Genomic DNA, 17,409 nt, shown 5'->3' with positions numbered 1-17,409 from the left:
GGTGATCTCAGGTGCTTCGGAAGAGTAAGCAGATCCTGCTCAACATGTGTCACCCGTCTTGTCGCTCATGTATGTACAATCCGTGATAAGTCTAATTCGGTAGGTCACATTTAGAAAGCGGACGGGTTTGTAGTTACGACCTTGAAACATATCCGTCGTCATCTGTGAAACAGATATTCCAGAACGGTCAACTAACTCGTGAAATTTACGAAGGAATGATTTCAATTTCACCATTTGAAAATCTTGGATTAATAGCTTCCTTGTGAGCAGCAACCCTCTATCAAGGAAATCATGACAGGAAATACAAACTCTGGAATAACGTATCAACTGGGAAATGTATACTCCGTATGAACGCACTGCTGGAATCTTGCTACATAGAAATGGAAAGTCCACAATTTGGAAGCTGAAAACACCTTTTTTGTCGTAAAGTTGTGTTTTCAACCAACAAAGTTTGCCACTAGAAGTTCTTAGAATAGTTACTGGTTTGCCCATATTTACAAGAACTGAGAGTCTATATGAAGAAGTTGGGTTGGAACCTTCAGCTGACAAGAGGAGAAGACGAAAATTACAAATGATTTATAATATTCAATATAAACAGTTTCCGGATTATCTATGCAATCTTATTCCACTCTGTATACAAAGCACAATTTATATCCTTTGTGAAATGGCAATGATGTTATTGCTCCTTTTGAATATTTTCCCTTACTTAATAATTTTATACCATCAACTAAAAGACTACGGAATATTACGGATTTGTTCCTTCGTAAAGCAGATTATATCTCAAAATTTTAAATCCAATTAAAAAGGCTAAATACTATAAAAAAAAGATGTACCTAAGCACTATTTCTATGGACTGAGGAAACTCAATATAATTCTAACTCAATTTAGATGCTCCTCATCTTTTTTGAATCATGACTTGTTCAGAGTCAATACAATTGCTGTTCCATCTTGTCTTTTTGGTGCAATATTGAGACTATACGTCATTTACTTTTCGACTGCCCTTTATATACAGACCGAAGAGAAATTCTGATGAACAATCTGAGATAGCTCCATAATGACCTTATATTGAATGTTAAGTTACTTACATCTGGAAAACTGAACTCTCGTATGAACAAAACGTCTAGATATTTAAATGTGTTTTCAAATTCATTAAAATGTCGGAGAGATTTCTTGTCATTTAATACTGAATAGTAAATTTGCAGAATACTTACATCATCGACACCATTACCAATTTTTCAATAATTTTTTTTTGTCATCTTTTTACAATAAGTAAAGTATTGTTTATTTTGAAATATTGCATTTCATATCAACATTGTATTGTTAGTAATTGTAATTCGGAGCCCACTTCATACGTATGGTTTACTAGTGTCCAAATCATTTTACTTTGAGTAAATAAAATATGTTTTAAAAAGTTAACTAGGTCAGCTATAAAAGACCCAGTCAGGACAAAATGTGAAAAAATTCAAACAACTCGTTCATATGGTTAAAATTGACGAATGTGCAAATTTATCTAGGTATGTAAATGCAAATGTACTAAGCTTTCATATGGTGAATTTGCATAATATACATATTGATTGACCATAACAAGAAATATAATTCTTCCAAGATTGATCTTGATAGCCGGAATATGAATATAGGACCAAGTATACTTTTCCTCTTTTTTGGGTTTCATCAGCTTTTTATTCTTTTTAATAAGCATCAATGAAGAGACAAGTATTGTCATAATGCACATCAGGTGCAGTAAAATCAGAACATTTAATGTTATTGCTGCGTTTAACGTTGGATAAAAATAATTCATCATTAGTGAAGTTGCAATGTTTTGTTTTTCTTTCAGAAATGTATAAATCACATTTGATAGTTGTGGCAGTGAATATAGGGGAAACATATTCAGGATACACGTTTTCTACCAAATCCGATTTTCAGCAATACCCTAGGAATGTCAAGTGTTACGGAAAATGGAAGTCACAATATCTCGAGAGACTTAATACTCAAACACCAACGTCTATTCTTCTGAATGCAGAAAAGGGCTTTGAGAGTTTTGGTTTCGAGGCAGAAGATCAGTATCTTTCTTTATCAGCTGAGAACAAGAAAAACTCAGATGTGTATTTTTTTCAACATTTTTTAGGTCAGGAAAATATGTACAGAGAAAGAAATGGTCAAATGTTCGTGAAACCTTCCAATCGTATTGGTTGCGTTCCATTAAAAACTTTATTAAAACATTCAGTGTCTTACCTCAAAACACATTTTTTATGCGCGGCAAAAATTTGTGAGGTTTTCAGGTAAAATGAAATTCTATGGGTGGTGGTATATCCAGATAAAATCAAGTTCGACGTAAGATTTATTTTACTCGAGACATTTCTAAATACTGGTATAAGTCGAGAAAATATTGTACTTCTTGGAGAGAGTCGTGCAATCAAGACTTTTACTCGGCACATTGAAGAAACAAAGGGCGTGTCGAAAGAAGGGACTATCATACTCAATTGTACTTTAACACAATTATATCCGAACACTTATTTTCAAAAGTATCCAAACGTTCCAACGAATGTTATTGGCTTGTCCTCAATTATCAACGATGTACACTCCAGTTTGAACAAGCGATTAGGGTGTTCTCTGTTCAGTGATATGACTGATAACCATTCAAGATGCGACCTTATGACAGAATTGGAAATGTCTTTAAAAGTTGATAATTCAAATCAATTTTATAGATTACGACTTCCGATATATTGTATTGAAAATATAAACGAACATATCACAACCTCCTGGAATAAGGGTTTCGAATTATTTCAAGATAAACTGAAAATCGATAAGACTATAATCCATGAAGTATTCCAAAACGTGTTGAAGCCATTGGTGGATCATTGGAAAAAGGAAATGAACATTTTGAATAGAGAAACCATACAAAGAGTCATTCTTGTTGGGGATTTCTCAAGATTTGTTATGACGAAAACTGTTATTCAGGAAAGCTTTCCACAATATGAATTCATAGTTCCGTCAAATTCAGAAATGGCAGCCACAATAGTAGGGACAATAGCTGGACATGAAATACGATCTGGAAAATATGATAGTTGTATACTATATGTTCCCAAAATGCCAATTGATGGGACGTCTCATATTAAATCTGAACTACTGAGTAAATCATCAGGCTGGAACAATTCATTTAGTGAGAAACCTGTTGTCAAACCAAACATAGATACCACTGCTGTTATGGAAAATATTTCAAATGTATCATTCTTACCAGATCCAATACGCCCTTCAAAAATTGCAGCCAAACTTCAATATCTCTATGAAGTTGAGTACGCTGAAAGCTTGACAGCTTGTATAGAAAGGGTTTGTAAGGAGGATACATCCGAAGGATTTTTGTTACAGATCCTTCACGAGGCTTATTATGAATGCAGAACGCAAGCCCATGCTCAAATTAGCACAATCACACAGGCATTGCATCCCACTGTCGGGATATATGATATTAAAACGTCATTGCCGTCGAATGTTGTTAAACCAATAATAGAGTATAGAAGAAAGAATGCTTTGCAATATCTGCCAAGATTAATCAAATCATTCGTAGAAACATTGCCAACTAAGATCAACATTTCTAATGCTCAGCTGTTAGTCTGCACTTCATTTATTGAGAAAAGTATGGAGTGCTGTTGGCTTATGTGCATTACGGAGCCGCCAATGTTTCTGAAATTTGAATGGAACAAAAGTGAACAAATAGATCTGGATGAGTTAGAGGTTGAAGGAGGCGACGGAAAATACGTTGATAGCATGCGATGGCCTACGCTGTATCTTTATGAAAATGGGCCTCTGATGAACAAGGGCGTTGTGAATGCGAAATGACAAAAATAATAATACGATTTAACTTCGCTTACAAATATATTTGATAGAAGTCATATTCCATATTATCAAGATAATTATGATTCAAAGTCTAAATAAAATATTATAGTCACTTAATTATACATAGAATAGAATATTCAAAAAAAATCACTGGTGATTTTTTTTTCGCTGCTTGTTCCCTCGGTTAAAAGGAATAATAATACAGATACGGAAAACGAAATCAGTTATTCCATTTAGGTAGATCACAATCTGTTGCTAGTAACTTATCCATATTCTTAAAGCAGTGAGCTATGTCTATATTGAGAAATGAAATTTATAAAATCCATCATATGGGCATTTTAATCAGATATGTGTTTCCAAGTCTTTAGGAAACGTTTCAATAGTTTACAAACTCAATTAACGATATAAACTTGATAGACTATTATTTGCTCGAATTTATTTGCCAATATTTAGCTATTTTGTATTTATGACAATAAGGATTTAACAATAAATCTAAAAGGTAAGTTATGTAGAGTGACTAGACCGGAAAGAGGAACAGGAACGGACTTCCACTGAACAATCTGGTGAAGTTCAGTCGCCAATTGCCGATTTGATTCTGTTTTTACAAATTTTTATCACCGGTTGTGTCCCTTTGCCGATTGTAGATTGGTTCTAGGCAGAACAACAACTGTTCCATGCAAAGCATGATAAGTTGAAAGTTATATGAAGACGTTTTAACCAAATTTTGTTATGAACAATAACTATTGATATCAAAATTTTTAATCCTTACTAAAATTATAATAAAAATTGAAAGTTTGAAAAAAACTTAAAGATTACAAAAATAACGCACTGATAAATTTCCCCCTTCCGCTAGCTCTTCATGGTCAATTCAAATGTATCTTAAGGGAAACAACTCTTCAAATGGATCGCTTATTACAAAATAAATTACGGAATTGGCATAGAATGTTTGTATATCTTGCAATTAGTTTGATATACCTAATGGTATATATACTTGTATATATGTCGGACACAGATCGACGTTCGTTCTCTAACCGACGTCGGTCCCTCAAATCGATGACAATGTGACGCAACATTCTCAAATCAAGGTCAAATATTGTTTACCCTGTAATCAACGTCCAATGGGACGGCATGTTTTCTCTGTAGTGATCGTTTGTTTTATTTCTTATACTGCTTCCTAAGTGGACTCATTGGTGTTTATATATATTTATTTTGTACATTACAAGTCATAATGATTTAGTTTACTGATTAAAAGGAGCAACAAAGGAAGCAGCACCCTGTTATAAAGTATCAACTAGAACAAAATAAAAGAACGTGTATGGGTAAATGACAACACGAACACCATATTATATAGCCTGGGATTCTGGCTCACTGCTCGACAGTAGACTGATGCGACGAGTAAGTTTGGCTAGTATGCCAGAATATAAATTATATGGAAATTAATAGTTTGTGTGAAAGAAGTTGATCTTCTCTATGTACGTTGTTAGTTCTGTTCATATTCATAAAGATAAAGGAGATCTGGGTTTATGCCAATGAGACAGCAACCCAATAACAAAGATTACCGAAAGATATCTAGAAAAGACAACATACTGGGTCAAACAATAGACAGCTGTTTATACAAAATGTCGAGGTATGAATAAAGAAGCAAGCCCGTAGCCAGGAAATTTCAAGGGGGGTTTACATCGACTCGCGACAAACAAAATATCAACATTAATAGTCACAATTCAAACAGAGCGTCGACTTTAATAGTGCTTATGTGTTTTCAACCGGGGATGGGGGGGGGCGGGGGGGGGGGGATTCGTTGAACCCCCTGGCTACAGTCCTGAGAAGTAGGGTCAATTTTCCAACTGACGAAAATTATTCAGATATGACAAACGACAACTACTGAAGAGGTCACTAACTTGGGAAATTGAAAAAGTTTAGTTCACAAAAATTATTGAAATCACCAGCATAAGTAACAACACCATGTAGATTTATTATCATTGCAAAGGATATTGATATAATTACCTGTTTACCTCGATGAGGAAATTATGACATCAAAATTTTGATAAATTGAATTAAATAACTTTTATTTTTCTTATTGTTGCAAATATATTTTTTTTAAGTCGCGTGGTCTAGTCAAGACCTGGGCATCGATTTATGAACGGAAAAAGACTGATTTGATACGCATTAGTCAGTCGTCGAATCTTACTCTATTATGGCATTGGATTGGACGTCGATTGGTAACCATATGTCGAATTGTTTCCAACAAATATTTTCGACAGCATGTTTTTTTTTAATCTTGCTTTTCGAAATGAAAGTAAGAATGTCTTAAAAAGTCACCTTACTAATGATGTTGTCAAATCAATTGACATTGATTGGACGCGAACCGTAAAGAGGATATGAATATGAACTGAATTAAATTTAACAGTTGTTTGAAGATTATCGCTTGCTAATTCTAGATGCAGAATAATTGGAGACTATATGTGTATACTGTTTCAATATGTTTATTCGTACACCTGTATTTAACTACAAAGATCGACAGAAAATTGCAAGATGAATACATGTAGATGTGTGAAAATGTTTACCTATACACCGCCTATGAACTGTTGATTGTAAACTAGAAGTTTAAATATTAGATTTAACGTTTTGGTATGGTACTTAGCATTGATTATTCATTTGGCTAAGCTGTCGTTGAATATGCTAATAATATTTTTCACTGGATGTTAAATTTCCACCAGCTAATTATGGGTTGATATTTTTTAAGTTTACTCCGAATTAATGAATCTCGTGTCCCAGTATATTAAGTCATTGTATATGTTTCATGAGAGTTTGTGTGAGAGATCAAGACAGTTCTTGAAATAAACGAAACTGATTAAGCAATAATTCATAGTTCTCTTGTTTTTTTTTTGGAGAGAAATAAGTATAAACAACGCTTTATAACTAGCATCAAAAGCAAAACTTAAAGAGAGGCGAAAGATTCCAAAATGATATTCAAACTCACAAGTCAAAAATAAACTGACAACGCCTTGGCAAGAAAAGAGAAAGATCAAAAGGAAAAATTAACAGTTCACAAAACACAACATAGAAAACTAAAGACTGAGCAACACGAACTCCACCACAAAACCAGGGAGATTGGAGATGTTAAGTAAATTAGAAACAACATCTCCACCCTCCACTCAACTCCAACCCCAACCCCCCTCCCACCCCTATTTTAGTGAATATGATATCTCCAAGACGCATGTATATAGATACGGCTTCAAATATGAGTTTAGGCGTGTCGTAAGATTGGTTTGTTCAACTTTCATTTACAATGTGCCTTGCTACACGTCATAAATTGTTGCTGTTTACCGCCACTTTCAGCACTCTTTATTCTATCGTGGTGGCCAGTTTTTATTGGCGAAGGAACGGGTGACTGTTCATGTATATTGTATGACAAAATGGTGTAAGATATATAGGGTACAATAAAAAAATTAAAGTTGCGATATACACTACATAGCAAAAAATAAAGACTGAACAAAACCAGCCCCATCAAAAACTTGGGGTGACCTCCTGTGCTTTAAAAGGGTAAGCAGATCCTGCTCATCTAGTGGCACCCATCGACATAATGGATTTGTTCATGGGAAGAACAAACTAAAGCTGCTCCATTATGTCCATATGAGTGTACATTTTAACAAATGTTTAATGTCACGGGAACAGCTTAGTCAGTTGTATGATGTTGATATCTCGTATAAAATTAAATAATAAAGTCAGTTACGCTTGGGTATGATAAATTTGAAAATGAAGTCATTGTATATTTATATGTATAAAGAAAGGCAACAGTAGTATACCTGTGTTCAAAAGTCATATTATTTATTCTACTTGTATTCATACTGTATAATATATAATAAGTATTCCCTTATAAACAGAATGTGTGGCGTACAAAATCATATTGACTGTCTGCTTGTGAAATATATGTCACAGTAAATCTATCCCTTAGGTGAAGAAATCTGTTTGCATAATATCCCCGCTCGTGGTAAACTATAGGCAGCAGTATTTAATCGATAATAAAATCTCGTAATTCATCAAGAAGATCCAAGCAAAGTTAACACAAAAACTGAGGGATCTCATGAACTCCAAAAAGAATGTAACCGGTTGCGTCTACCATTCTGAAGAGGAGAGTGCGTCCCTTTGGTTGTGAGGGACGTTTAAATAAGCAGTCACGTTTGCTCTGAATTGGAGCGTTAAACGGGAAACAATGTATAGCTTAACTGACATTAAAGACCGTTGAAACAATGCTTCAATGATGGCCTATTGTAAAGCAAATTTTCAGCTCCTATCCAGCATATCTCTTTGAAAAATGGCAGTTGAAATTTCCCTTCTTTCATTGCGGTCGATCAATTTTGCAGAATTTACATGGTTGCACTAAATATGCATGACATGTTTTCCGCTGGAAGGTAATCAAACAATCGGTAATAGCAAAACACTAAAAATATTCTGTTTCTTTCGAGATAATCTATTCGTGACCAAGCTGGCCGACAGCAGTTCTTTTTCCATATAACTCTATTGGAGGTGTGAGTAAAAAGTACAATTTATGGTAACATCGGCGTATTGAAAACATGCTTTGCTATATAGAATCTTGCGACAATTTTCTTCCGCTTTTGAAAGCTCCGTGTTTGTGTTTTATGGTGAGTATAAAAATAAATAAACTCACATTAATAGGGTCGAAAATAATTATTTATTTAATATATCTTCAGTTTTCTATGTTGTGTTTTGTGTATGGTTGTTTGTCTTTTCGTGTGTTTCGTTTGTTTGTTTTTTTCGACTTATGACTTTGATGATCCCTTTTGGTATCTTTCGCCTCTGTTTTTTATACACATCCTTTTTAGTAGTCAAATTTTTCAAAGATTTACAAACTAGTTAAAAGAATTATGAAGGTGATAATGCATATAAGATAAATGTGTGTATATATAATGAAAGTATTTCAATAGACGTTGTTTGTAGTTTATGTATGTATTCTTGTTTGACAGAAGTGGAAATTCTAAACAGGGTATGTTTGATTTATACCCCCATGGTCCAAAAATACTTTCATCCCATCTAAATTTGTTGTAGTTATTATCGTTATACATCCATCATAATTCTAAAATACATACACTACACGTAAAAATGTGTTCTTAACATCCCAAGTTAACATACAATTTCAATAGATTTTTTAAAAACCATTTTGAGATAACCCACTTTTTCTGTTTGGTAATTAAATCTCTGTCGTGTTGCAATGATGTGTTCTCTACATAACTATTTCAAGGATACAATTTGTATAATCTTTCTCTTTTTTCTGAATAAACTGCATGTATATAAGACCATGGAATTGTAGAGCGATATATTGATTAAAAACAAGAAAGATTATATATATTCAACTTTTTGTATTATAGAAAAATCCTGTTACAAACTACAATTGATCAAGATATCTGCTTAATTAATCTGCTATAATCTACCTACATTTTATCAAACGGTGTTTGACTTGACCTATCAACTGATAATGTATTTAATTCACTGACGAAACAGTTCACTTGATGGTTTTAAACACAAGATGTCAAATGTTTATAAGCAGATAATACGGCTTTAGTAAAGACACGTTGGGATGAATGAATGTATTAAATGAAGCAGTATTTGATATAAAGAGCTGGAATAAAATATTGGCCGTGGAATAAAATTGGACTGTAAGTAAACATAAAGATAATTTCTCATTAAAATATCGCATGATTTCCATTCAAATTCACAATTAGAAATATTTGCAATTCCTATTAATTCATCTAATTCTAAAACACAATTTATTATTATTTCCCGATTTATGAGTCCTTACATCACTATAACCATGATAACTAACTAATAAATGCAAAGGGTAAAAAGGGAGTCATGCATTAATTATTAACATTGAACTGACAATGACACAAAATCTTTATTAAAACCAGGTTTGAACATTGGTACACTTTCAACATCGTTGTAATAAAATAAACCTTATACGATTGTGGCTATTACGCAATAGTTGAAGTGCTATAAAATAAGCATCAATATGCCTATTACACTTGTCACTTTTAACTTACATGGACTTTCAATTTTCTTTTTCATAATAGCAAATGGTTTTTCGTGGTTTAAGTTTTACAATACTAGTATTATGATATCAGTCATTGTTTCGTTGTTTGATTACAATCTCCCAAATAAACATCACGTCAACATTGAACGGACTATTATTTCAATAAAGTGTGATATAAAAACCCACGACCGTAAAACTATGTCTTTGCCAGTAAACAACAAAAACTAAATTATCACCATTATATTAATTTGGAATATATAATACATTGCTCGAGAAAAACATTGCGATAAAAAATTTCATTCCGGTTACAAGATTCGAATTTTGTACCGTTAATATCAACGTTATGACTTTCGTTACCAATGACTTAACGAAAACGGCTCTGAGCAGCCTGATTAAAACAATTTAAATGAACATAGTTATATATCCAAAACTAAAACATAATTGATCCTTAACGTTCAAATAATTAATTGTGTTGTAGAAAAGTTAACGATTGCCTTAATCCTAGTTAAACGAAATGAATGAATTGACTCTATGAAGAATTACAGAATAAACCTGCAACAGATGATATTTGTAAACCTGTCAAATGCCTAAATATATACGTGAACCGTGTGGTTATAATCATGTTCAACTATTAAAGAATTAAAAAGACAAAGTATGAAAGAATCTTGATGAAATTCTATTGATTTATTGTTAAAACGTAAAACAGACAGTCGTTTTACCAGAAATCGGTTAAGCTAGAGAATTTTAAAGAAATAGTGAATTCGGAAACGATAATCAACTTGCAACTAACGTCGCTTATTGATTATCGTTTACCATTTCCACTAATCCTTATAAATTCTCTACTACTTCATAAATTATGCTTTAGCTAATTGACCCTTTTTCACTTTTTGGCAATCAACGTGCTGGGTATAATAGACCATCATGGTTGTGATAGTCACTATTTATATTTTCAAACATTAATATACATTTCCTACGTTATAACAGTATTCCACTTTATGGTTTATTCGATATTCCATGTGACTTTCTAAAAGGTAGAACGGTAGTATTTACTTTCCGGAATCTAAGCTGCCCTTTTCATCATCCTACTTAGGTCAGTTTATATGATTACATTTAAATACGGATTCTAATATGAAGACCTATTATCCTCAACCAGTATAATCACAGTATATATACCTTTAGCGCAAACGCATTAAAGCACAAAATTGGCTGTTCCGCGTTACGGCCTCTTTAAACTACCTACTTTCTATTCGATTAAAAAAACAAACGAAATTAATATTATTGTAAAATGTATTGTTAAATAATAAATTGATGGGGACTTCATTATTATTTTGTTATTTTTGGAATGCATGTGCAAATCGTCTGTTGCACGTGAAAGCAACAACATAGTCCGCTTTGAATGAGTAAAAACAATGATTTATACTGCAAATAGTTGTGTTTATTTCCTAAATATAGTAACACCTATATTTTGTGCAATGTCAATTTCATCATGGAACACTTTTTCCACAATCAGGATTTCATTAAGGGATGAAAATAAGTTTAAAATTTGGTTGCAGCAATACAAATATTCGGCGAATTTTTCAACCAAGTTTGACATACTCTGTTCAAATAATAAACATTATAAGACTAGTCAACAATTGAATAAAATAAAAATCAGGGCGAATGGACCCTGGGCGAACAGGTATTAGGGCGAGCAGCTACTAGGGCGAACGGACCTGGATTCCTGACTACACAATTGATTTTATGTTTGAATTAGGTCACAATCGTTTATTCCTTATTAGTATTAAATGAGTGTTCTTTCAAACATTGTTGTGTTGATGAAGACTTAATAACTATTCCCTTTCTATTTCAGATGAATGTGCACACTCAATACAATACTCAAGCACAAAATAATGAAAATTCTGTTTTAAATACGGGGGTAATACGGAACAGCTACAGTATCATGTGTATAGGGCTTTCACGGTTGAAAAAAATTACCGTAATTGTCCTATTAGGATCGAAATAATTCATGGCAGCCGTAGATTTGTTTTCATTTAACCATGGGTCGAGGTAAAATAATCGAATGTAAATGCCCAACCCATGGTTAAATGAAAACAAATCTACGGCTGCCATGAATTATTTCTTAAATCTTCTGGACACAACTTTCAAGTTGAGTGATGAATCGAGTATAAAAAAAAAAAAAAATGAGGATGAAAATAATGCTTATAGAATCTACTAAAATTTTATATTCATTCTAATGAAAATGTTGCAAAACTTTAGTAGTCAAAGATTTAAAAACTAATTAAAAGAATGTGATGATGGTCAGAATACATCTTCAAATACAATTTTGAATATATTGTGAATGTACCTCAATAAACTTTGTGTGTAGTTTCTGTATTCTTGTATGTATAGAAAGTTGAAATTATAAACAGGTTATATCCCCATTTCCATTCTCAATTTTATTATTTGTTTAATATCCCTATGGTCCAGAAAATACTACCATTCAATCTACTTTGTTGTAGTTCTTGACTTTATAGATAATTCATGATTCTAAAATACGTTATTTACACAACATGTAAATGTGTGATCTAAACATTCTAATGGTTTCAATCGATATTCTATTCAATAAAATTTCAATATTTTTTTTTTATTCTGTGACGTGTATTGTGTAATTACCTTGAAGTCAGTATGTAAAGGGAGCACACATACTTTAAAAAATAGTTTGTTGTCGATCGTTTATTTTACTACTTCGTTATAATTATGTTTTAGTTACTTGTACTTATTTTATACACTATTTTGACAATCAAGGTGACTGGCATCATAGACAAAAGTAAAAAAGATTGTGATATGGATTATGTTTTCTCTGCATTACAATTATCAAGGATAGAACTGTGTTATTGATCCGAATAAACTACAGGTATGTAAGATAATGCATTGTTGGCGCCATGTGTTGACTAAAACAAGAACGATATTAATATGCATTCTTTTATTTCATTTGTTAAATATTTAATTAAAGAATCGGTTGAAGGCAAAACATATAAGGAATGACGAGATCTTACATGATTATAGCAGAACGCCGTAATTGATTTAATTGGCAAGTCTGTGCACCATTGGTAACAATGGATGCTCAAGTTCCTCAAAGTTAATCATAGAGAAAACAATGGCTACGAACTCCAAATGCGTCGACTTGTATTCGCATCACCCCATGGTTAAGTTGTTTAGTGTTGTGAAGACTGAGTGTGAAGATTAACAATTACTATATCATAAAACAGTTAAACAGTTAGGCACGAACTGGTACAAATTCAGAACCGGCCCTATATGGTATACATGCGATGGTCTCAACAAAACTTTCTGTGGTAATGCAGGAGAGTACAAACCTAAAACGATCCGACATAGAATACAGGAAAGGATCGTAACGTAACCCCTTAATCATGACAGATCCCGCCAAACATTTTTGACAACGACAAATAATTTTTTTACAAAAAAAATAGCAAAACAACTTCATGACATATAATGATCGTAAACAAAGAACAAAGAAAAAATAAAGTTTATTGCAGTCCTGGTGGGCAGAACTAATAGTTCGATGGTACACTAACAATTCTAAGTAGTTTGAAAACTAAATCTTGAAAAAAAAAATGAAACGCAAATTGACAGTTCAATTTCACTCTCAGACTGCTGTTACCTGAATATCCTGCTAAAATGTTCATGTATCTCACTAGAATTAGCAACAACATATTCCTGATATGTGTGATTACAGCGAGCTAATCTAAGGTTGTTTTTCTCTGGATAGTATGTCCATTCATATATCATATTAATTCCGGTTTTCCTTGTCGGCCTGAAAAGATATATAAAGCAGCAGCAGAAAATAGAAATTGTTGGTTGATGGCAAAGGGAAGCGAATTTGTGAAACTTTAAACTACTAGTAATCTACAAGGGTGGTAAGATCATCGCAAGGGTAAAATGGCACGTGATATTAGTGAGAAACCCGAAAAACAGATCCAAATGATGCAAGTTATTTATAGAAAATAAAAATATATCAATCCTCGATCATTAAATAATTTTTGTTGTTGTATGAAAGCAGTAAAAGATACACGTGTCTGTCTGAAAAATTTCATCTTGTCTTCTCCTCATAGTCATTGTTCATTAATCAACTTTAAATATTGTTTCTCGGTAATTGTCGAAATTATTCAAATGACTTTATTCATGTTTGTATATAGGGATGATATTTACTTTAGCTTCGTTTTCATTGTCCATTGAATGACGTTTACTTTTCAGGATAACATGACAGTCTTAGCTACTCGGGGGGTTAAATATATCATTAGGTTGATATTATCACTTGCTTGATTATATCATAAGTATCTGAAACTAATCAGATGTCAGTATTTATTTTTGATGCGGTTAAACCACAGTCGTAAATGCATCAGCTATTTGTCAAACTAATTAATCCAATGAGGTATTTCCACTGATGCTGGTTATAGAGGCTATAAATCCGATTATTTTGACATTTGCACCTAATTAACATTCAAAGGTGTGTATACATGAAACATAATAACAATTATTAAAAGAAATTCCATAATGTCAGCGTCCTTTAAGAGGGAACGGCAATGTAACTTTTTATCAGTTTTTCATTTATGTAAAACTGAAAGTGTTACTCTCTGGGGTGTTACTATCTGACCAAACATATTTTATAAGAAGTGTTTATTGAAATTGAATTTTCTTCATAATGAAAAACATAAAAGGGGTAAATAGAGGAAAGTTATTTAAGTTGTGACGAATGTGACGAATTTATTTGAAAAGCAAGGTGTGATTATTGTGACTTTGTTGCTACTAAACATGAACCTGATGAAGATGAAAAATATCCAAATATATCTATGGGTCTGTTTTTTGTTAATTGATATATGACAGGGTAAATTTTTGATAAACAAAATATATGAAAAGGGTGGGGGACTTGATGTCTCAGCTGATCACCCCTACCAAAAAAAGATTGAAGTATCCTCTCCCCCTCCCCCACCCCCCGAGTTTAGCTACAATTCTTACAATTATTGTAAAACAAATCATTGTGAGGTGTACATATACTTGTCTAACTGATGAAGTTTATCTGACCTTGACGTCATTTTCGTTTATCTTTGATAAATAAGATTTTGGAATGAAAAATGAAAAATGGGGATTTTATTATATCTATCGTAAGATTGTGGTCTCAAAGATAACACTCCATGGAACATTTCGACGTGTGTGCTCTTGTTTTTTTTTTAAATCTAATCAAAAGCGTATTTGTGACAAACGTGAAAATAATTCAACAGTTCCAATGTGAGGATAAATAGTTTTGTCACACTTTTGTCCACTATTTAATCCAATTTACTTTGTATATTTTCTACTGAATTAATCTTACAATTGCATGTTGAATTCTATACTTTAAGTTTTTTCAAAAAGGATATATTTTATACAAGTAATTAGCATTGTGTCATCCTTATTTCAGAAATGGATAGAATACAATTAGTTGTGGCATTCAATATAGGGGAAATTTACACAGGATACACATTGTCCACGACAGAACAGTTTTCTGATGACCCTATGAAAATGAATGGTTTCAACTGGCAGTCGCAATATACCATCAATGACCTAACTCCTACCTCTATTATTCTAAATTCCAAAATGGGATTTCAGAGCTTTGGTTTTGAAGCAGAAGACCAGTACCTGTTTTCCTGTGAAAATAAAGAAGACTTTTATTTCTTTCAACATTTTTTATGTCAAACAAATTGGTTTACAGAAACAAACGGTGATATTTACGTCAACCCTTCGAACCGTGTCGGACCTGTTCTATTAAAAACATTAATACGTCATTCAGTTTCTTTTTTAAAAACACATTTTTTAAATGAGATACACATATCTCACATTGTTGATGATTTCATTTTGTGGGTTGTAGTTTATCCAGAGGGAGATAAGTTCGACGTAAGATTAATATTACTGGAGGCATTTCTAAACACTGGTATCAATAGAGACAATATCGTACTTGTTTGTGAGAGTAATGCGATCCAAGCTTTTGCTCGTCACATTGAACAATCTAGAAAATGTGAAACGTCTGGGATTCAAAATAAAAGTACAATTATATTGAATTGTGCCATGACACAAATATGTCCGAATGTTGCTTTTCAGAAGTATCCCAAGGTTGCTACAAGTGTTATTGGCATATCCTCGGTTGTCGACGATATCGATTCGATCATGAAAAAGCGAATAGGATGTTCTATCTTCACTGGCCTGGATGATATTCGTTCTAAATACGACTTTTTTTTTACTTAGATAAAGCACTAGAGATTAATGTTTTAAAACAAGCACATGGTAGTCATGTTGGTATGAAACTCCCGCTACCTTTGATAGAATATATGAGCAAATATGTCACAAGGTCCTCCAATGACGGTTTCAAATTACGGTCTGATATTCTCAAAATCGAAATCGCTGTAATCCACGAAGTTTTTCAAAACGCGATGTCACCATTGGTGGATCATTTAAAAAAGGAAATCAATATTTTGAATACAGGAACCATCCAAAAAGTTATTCTTGTTGGGGATTTTTCAAGATTTATTATGACCAAAACAGTGTTTCACGAGAGCTTTCCACAATTTGAAATCATTGTTCCATCAAATTCATACATGGCAGCCACAATAGGTGGGACAATAGCTGGACATGAAATACGATCTGGAAAATATGATAGTCGTATTCTATATGTTCCCAAAATGTCAATTGTTGTAACGTCGCATAGTGAACCTGCGGCACTGAGATCATCATCCAATTTGAGAAAATATATCGATGATAAACTTTCTGTCAAACCAAACATGGATACCGATACAACGATAGACAATATTTCACATGTATCATACTTACCAGATCCTATTCGTCCTTCTAAAATTGCAACAAAGCTTCAAGATCTCTATGAGTTTGAGTACGCTGAAAGCCTGGCAGCTTGTATAGAAAAGGGGTGTGACGATGCTAAATCTGAAGAATTTTTGCTACAGATTCTTCACGAGGCTTATGATGAATGCAGAAAGCAAGCCCATACTCAAATTAACACAATCACACAGGCGTTTCATCCCGCCGTCGGGATAGATGATATTAAAACGTCATTACCGTCAGATGTTGTTAAACCATTGATAGAGTATAGACGAAAGAATGCTTTGCAATATCTGCCAAGATTAATTAAATCATTCTTAGAAACATTGCCAGATAAAATCAACATTTCTAATGCTCAGCTGTCAGTCTGCACTCCATTTATCGAGAAAGGTATGGAATGTTGTTGGCTAATGTCCGTGACAAAGCCGCCCATGTTTTTAAAATTTGAATGGAACAAGAGTGAACAAATAGATTTGACAGAGTTAGAGATTGAGAGAGGCAACGGAAAGTATGTTGAGAGCATGCGTTGGCCTGCGCTGTATCTTTATGAAAATGGTCCTTTGATGAACAAGGGCGTTGTGAATGCAAAATGACATAAAGTACAAGCCTTGCGTTATAACTTTTAAAATTTAACTGTTTTTAGTTGAGAAATAAAGTATTGCATGAGA

The 17,409-nt window shown here is 33.0% G+C and overlaps 1 protein-coding gene across 1 annotated transcript; it reads left to right on the top strand.

The window, feature by feature from the left end:
* Positions 1-12,547: 12,547 nt before the first annotated feature.
* On the top strand, positions 12,548-17,409 carry LOC127721692 (uncharacterized). Its single transcript, XM_052228495.1, has 2 exons — positions 12,548-12,773; positions 15,333-17,409. Exon 2 carries the CDS (start codon positions 16,207-16,209, stop codon positions 17,332-17,334), a length of 1,128 nt encoding a protein of 375 aa, XP_052084455.1. The 5' UTR covers positions 12,548-12,773; positions 15,333-16,206; the 3' UTR covers positions 17,335-17,409.

This window comes from Mytilus californianus, unplaced genomic scaffold (genome assembly GCF_021869535.1).
Source record: "Mytilus californianus isolate M0D057914Y unplaced genomic scaffold, xbMytCali1.0.p SCAF_12, whole genome shotgun sequence".
Taxonomy (NCBI): Eukaryota; Metazoa; Mollusca; class Bivalvia; order Mytilida; family Mytilidae; genus Mytilus; species Mytilus californianus.
The sequence above is the reverse complement of the archived record's forward strand: the minus strand, read 5'-3'. Positions and strand labels throughout refer to the sequence as shown.